This window comes from Leuciscus leuciscus (assembly GCF_965113295.1).
Source record: "Leuciscus leuciscus genome assembly, chromosome: 9".
NCBI classification, from domain to species: Eukaryota; Metazoa; Chordata; class Actinopteri; order Cypriniformes; family Leuciscidae; genus Leuciscus; species Leuciscus leuciscus.
Genome location: NC_138733.1, coordinates 36129365 through 36135364, shown reverse-complemented (window position 1 = coordinate 36135364; position 6000 = coordinate 36129365). Strand labels below are relative to the sequence as shown.

Below are 6000 nucleotides of genomic sequence, written 5' to 3'. Positions count from 1 at the left end.
AGGCAAGGCCGGGAAGGATCCATCTGTATTATCCATCATTTCACGGGAAAACGAAGGATTCATTTGGAGGAGCCTTTGAACGCAATCGGGCTTTGAATGCGGCCTTCGAAGGATTCATCCTCTGAATTGGGACGCAGCAGTAGACTTCATTTCCCACTGCTACAGTATATAAAGAAAATGGATTTTCTCTCACTCTCTTTTAGATCCTGTGGACTCCGCTCCGGTGATTCTGGATGGGTTTGAACGGAGGGAGGTTATGGTGGGACACCGGGTGGAGCTCCCGTGTAAAGCGTCCGGTCACCCCCCGCCCAGGTATCGCTGGCTGAGGGACAACAGCCCCTTAGAATCAGACAGCCGCTACCACCAGAGTGTATCGGGCCTTCTCATCGAGGCCACGCGACCCAGTGACGCAGGCAGTTATGTGTGTGAGGTGTGGAACAGCTTCGGAAACGCCAAAGTGGTCGGACGGCTGGTGGTCAAACGTAAGTTACCTTTTCAAGTTCAAGTTCAAGTTCAAAATTTATTTAGCCATTTCAGCATTACAGTTGATAGAAATTTGTCTTGGTATGCTCACATATACAACTTAATTAACAACAATACACTAACACAACAACACATTCAAAACATACACCTCATACCCCCCAATAACATCAAATACACAGACATGAACAACACATATTGCACATTAAGTGTGTCAGCGGGTTATGAACCAGTCCATAAGTGCTTGGTGCAAAAGGCACAAAGGCAAATACTCATAATCATAAGGAGTTTAAAGCAGGGGTTCTCAACTCTTGCCCTTGAGATTCACTTTCCTCCAGAGTTTAGCTCCAACCCTGATCAAACAACTTCCTGTTGCTTTATAGTGATCCTGAAGAGCTTGATAGGCTTATTCTGGTGTTTTAGATTTGGATTGGTGCTAATAGCCCCTTTCACACAGCAATTCCGGTAAATTACCATAAAATTGCCAGAACGACTTTACTGTAAATTCAAAAATTTGCTATTCACACAACCAACAGTGTTCTGGCTTTTTACGGGTAACAGACCATTCACACATCAGTTACAAAATTCTTGTAAACTCTGTAATGACGTAATTAACCGGAACTTTTTGCCTGAAGAAGGCTAGTTATTTTAGCATACGTGACAGTATTGCTAACTGTTGTTGACAAATCTCTTCATCCGCCCGGACACGGAGATGTGCTTTAGTTTCTTTATCACTCCAATTTGAAGACATTTGTATACAGTGCTGAGTAAAAACGTCATCTGCATCATAATTTATGAATGGCCCAGAGCTGTTGCTCTTTCAACGGCTTCTGATTGGCCCAAATCACTTCTTACGTCAGCGCGTTCTGACGTGCAAAATATGGGTAATCTTCATTCCGCGTTCACAGAGCGCATATACCGGTAATTTACTGGTAATGTTACAACTTCGCTTACTGGTTAATTGCCAGAACCGATTTACTGTTATTTTTGAAAAGGTCCTGTTCACATATGTTCTGTTACCGGTAATATACCGGTAATTTACCAGTAAAGACTGTATGTGTGAAAGGGGCTGAATGAAACTCTGCAGGAATATGGATCTCGATGATCAGAGATGAAAACGTCTCGGGTTACGTATGTAACCCTCGTTCCCTGAGTAGGGAACGAGACGCTGCATCGATACTCGATACTTTGGGGAATGCCCTCGGCATGACGCGTCTGAAGTCTGTAATGGAACTATTCCAATCTTGATTGGTGCTCGTCACTCGTGACGTTGCATGTGACGGTGATCCGGAAGCTATAAAAGGGCAACGGAACATAGCCGTATCAGCTTTTAAAGGGTCGAAGCAAGTCGTTCTCAGGAGCACGAAAAGTGTGGCCGAGAGATGCAGCGTCTCGTTCCCTACTCAGGGAACGAGGGTTACATACGTAACCCGAGACGTTCCCTTTCGTAAAGGGAACTCCCGCTGCATCGATACTCGATACTTTGGGGAACGAATACCCACGCCGCCACACTGAGAGACCCTGCCCTGGTGTGAAGCAATCTGGCACACTCAAGACATGAGAACTTGTGAACCTGGTGTAGAGGACAGATCCAGACTGTAATGTTTGATGAAGGTGTGTGGGGAGGCCCAGCCAGCGGCATCACAGACCTCTTGAAGAGAAACCCCTGCTAGCAAGGCTCTAGAGGATGCCACTCCTCTGGTTGAGTGAGCTTTTATCAGGAGAGGTGAAGGCAGATTGCGCACCTCGTAAGCTGAAGAAATAGCCTCTACTATCCACTTGCTAATAGTCTGCTTGGAGACCGGGGAGCCCTTCTTGGATAACCCAAAACACACAAACAGCTGGTCCGACTTCCTCCAGCCCGAGGTCCTATGTACATAGGCCTCAAGAGCTCGGACCGGGCATAACAAGTGTAACTTAGCTTGATCAGCCGACACATGCGGTGGAGGATGAAAGGCCGGAAGGATTATAGACCGTGCCACATTTGTGGGCACCTTAGGCACGTAGCCAGGTCTAGGGTGGAGAATGGCTCTCACTCTGCCAGGAGAGAACTCGAGGCAAGAGGGAGCCACAGATAGCGCCTGCAGGTCGCCAACTCGTTTCAGGGAAGTAATAGCGAGCAGGAAGGCTACCTTAAAGGATAAAAATTTCTCAGACACCTTATCCAGGGGTTCGAAGGGTGCCAGGGATAAACCTTCGAGGACCACTGCCAGGTCCCACGTGGGGACCCTAGGCTGGATAGCAGGCCTCATCCTCCTGGCTCCACGAAGGAAACGAATTATGAGTGGGTGTGTCCCCAGCGTGCCCACCCCTAAAGGCGTGTGGAAGGCTGATATAGCCGCCACATAGACCTTAAGCGTGGACGGGGAGAGCCCGTCAGAGAAACGATTCTGGAGGAACTCCAGTACTGAAGCCACTGGGCAGTTAACTGGGTCCAACTGATGTTCTCTGCACCATAAAATAAAAAATTTCCATTTAAATGCATAAAGTTTCCTCGTGGAGGGGGCTCTAGAGTTTACAATGGTCTCAACAACCTCGGTTGAGAGACCAGAATTTATGAATTGGTCCCCCTCAGGGGCCAATCCAGTAGCTTCCTGGGCTACCGCCAAGGGTGAAATATCATGACCTTGGGCTGAAGAGGGAGGACCATCCTGATCCGGATTCACCGCGGAAGGCCTGCCAGAAGGGCCCAGATGTTTGGAAGCCATATTTGGGCCTGTCAGTACAGGGCCACTAAGAGTAAGCTGATCCCGTACTGCTGAACCCTCTTGTACTCTAGAACCCCCGGGGGCAGAACAATCGGGGAAAGTATACACAGACATGGCCTCAACCATGTCTGTATCATGATATCCAAACCCAGCAGAGCTGGAAGAGCATGGGAGAGGTGGCGCAGAAGGTGGCCGTCCACATAAAGGGGAAACAGGAGCACCTCTGACAAACCGACCTCCATCCCGGCTAAAGCCAACTTGGGGTGGAGTTCGAAATCCCCGGGCTGCAGCCCCTGCCTCGACAGGATGACTGCCCCCTCTTTGATCAGAGAGACCATCGACATAGTGTCTGTCAAAAATAGAACCTAATGGTCTCTCTGAAGTTTCCTCAGACCCTGTGTTTCCAACACAGGTACTAGGAGCAGGAACCATAACTTCCTCCCCATGATCAGAAAACGAGGGCATGTGCGCGTAACTCTGGTCATGCGGAGTGGGTTCCCTCTCGGGGAAAACCCATTGGTCCTGAGCCACTACTACAGGGCCCCCATGTACAGCAGGCCAAAGAATAGTATGTTGAACACTGCTGCCAGCGAGCCCACTCTTTAATAAGGTCACGTAGTGGTGGCCTGGCCTAGCTTGATATTCATGACTATGGTAAGGAAGATGAGTGTCTGAGCTGGAGACAATTGTGCCTGCATCATGACTATAACCTACACCGCCCCCAGGAATCGGTTTCTCTGAAGAGGCACTGGTGATTTTTCCTAGACTCTGAGCCATATTCCCTAGCACCTCACGAGACTCGAAACAACACCTCGGTGTTGAACCGTCTGCTCTAGTAGTCAATGGACAGGAATGAGGATGCCCTGAAGACTCCATGGAGCTAGGACAGTGACCATGCATTCCGAGGAGGTGCAGGGATACAATACTAGGCCGAATGGAAGAATCCGGAACTGATGTGCTTTTCCCCCAAAAGCAGATCTCGGAAACTTCCCGTGATGGGGTTAGAAGGGAATGAGGAGTTAAGGGCCTTGTGGATCTATCACGACAGACCAGTCCTCGGAGCTGGTCTGACTGACAGTCGGAATCTTGAATCTGAACCCCCTCGGAGGTTGATCCATTACCCTGAGATCCGAAACAAGGCCTTACTCCCCTTCCCTCACAGGAACTATGAAGTACCGGCTGTAGAACCCGGGCTCCCGAAACCGAGGAAGAGCTCACCTTGAGGTTTCCTTTGTTAAGAGAGACTTGACTTCCTGTTCCAAGAACCAACCCTGCTCGGGGCTGGCAGACATGTGAACCACCCTTAGTATATAATATTTTTATATTAGCTCCGCTGTAAGCAGGACCCTCCAGGCTATATTTTGAAGACCCCTCGGGGTGTCTAAATATGCTATTATGGGGACCAGTCCCTCGAGACTGGCCTTGGCTAAAAATGTTCAAATGGTTTCGGTGACCTGAAGCAGCTAACTGGCAGGAACTAACCGAAATATGCTCTCTACAGACCTCCTGAGAGGCGGCGAACTCGACAGGGCCGCAACGTTTCCGGGCAGATACTGCGATTTGTGTTCGCTGGAAGCCGATGTGTCCCGAAGCGCCATCGGCGGCGGGAAGTAAACATCGATTTCCTAAGGGCTGTATAAGGGGGCGAGACTCCTGTACTCGCTCTCCTGGGGGAACGGCCATAAGGGTCTGCTTGTTACGACAAGACCTCTTAGTTGAAGCCATCTTAGCCCGAGAGACAGTCCTCAGACCTGTCCTCGATATAGAGGGCTTCATACGAGAATGTCTCTTCTGGCCCCAAGCCTTATACGGGGGGGCACGAGAGGAAACCTTCTCAAAATATGTTGAACTGGCGGCTGTCCCCTGAGGCTGCCCCCTGGCAGCAACCCCATGAGACCTAGATTGACAACTGGGGATAGCTGATTGTCGCTCTGCCTCCTGAAACCTTTCGACAACGGTTCTCGCCGCGTCGCCAAAGAGGCCAGAAGGTGAAAGGGGGGCATCGAGAAGGAAAGCCCTGTCCTTCTCCTCGATCCCCAAGCGATTAAGCCATAAATGTCTCTCTGTGACGACTATTGCTGCCATAGAACGGCCAATAGCACGAGCCGTCTCCTTAATAATACGGAGAGATAAGTCAGCTACTCTACGAAATTCAGTAATACCGTTGAGTGAGACCTCCCAGTTATCATCCACCTCTTTGAGGAGGTCAGCCTGGTATGCCTGTAATAACCCCATCGTGTGTAGGCATGCACCGGCTCGACCCACCGCCATATAAGCTTTCCCTAACAAATTCGATGTACGAGATTTGGAGGGAAGTGTCTGAGCTATCAGGGGTGACGCAACGTCAGGGAGAAAATATTTCGCAAAATATTCCTCAACCCGAGGCATCACCCCATAACCATTCTCATTAGATTCCCTAATAGATGAGTAAATATATACATGGGGGGAAAATAATTGAGATGAACATGGATTTTCCCACGATCTCGATACCTCAGTATGAAGATCAGTGAAAAAGGGAAGGCTCTGACACAAAGATTGTGACTGGGTCTGCAGGAAGCGCTCATCCATTTTATTTTTCTTAGTCGCTTCCTGCTTATTATATGGCCATTCAACGTTTAATTTAACCACTGCCCTGGTCACAACCTCCAGCAATTCCTCAATAACGGGAATATGGGGTGGCGAATCCCCATATTTATGTGATTCAGTGTTGATAATATCTAACCCCTCGGAGCCAGATAAATCAAACGCTGTGTCTTTAACACGGTCGGAAGAAGCCGCAGCGCGGGCTTCCGAACCGTGCGCGAGACCAGTG

The 6000-nt window shown here is 49.3% G+C and overlaps 1 protein-coding gene across 2 annotated transcripts in view; it reads left to right on the top strand.

The window, feature by feature from the left end:
* Nucleotides 1-6000, top strand: part of dscamb (Down syndrome cell adhesion molecule b) — a 167933-nt gene that overhangs the window by 106290 nt on the left and 55643 nt on the right. For both annotated transcript variants that reach the window (XM_082180611.1, XM_082180610.1), the window contains exon 5: nucleotides 204-482. In XM_082180611.1, coding sequence (XP_082036737.1) covers nucleotides 204-482 — 279 coding nt within the window. The remainder of the gene's footprint in view (nucleotides 1-203; nucleotides 483-6000) is intronic.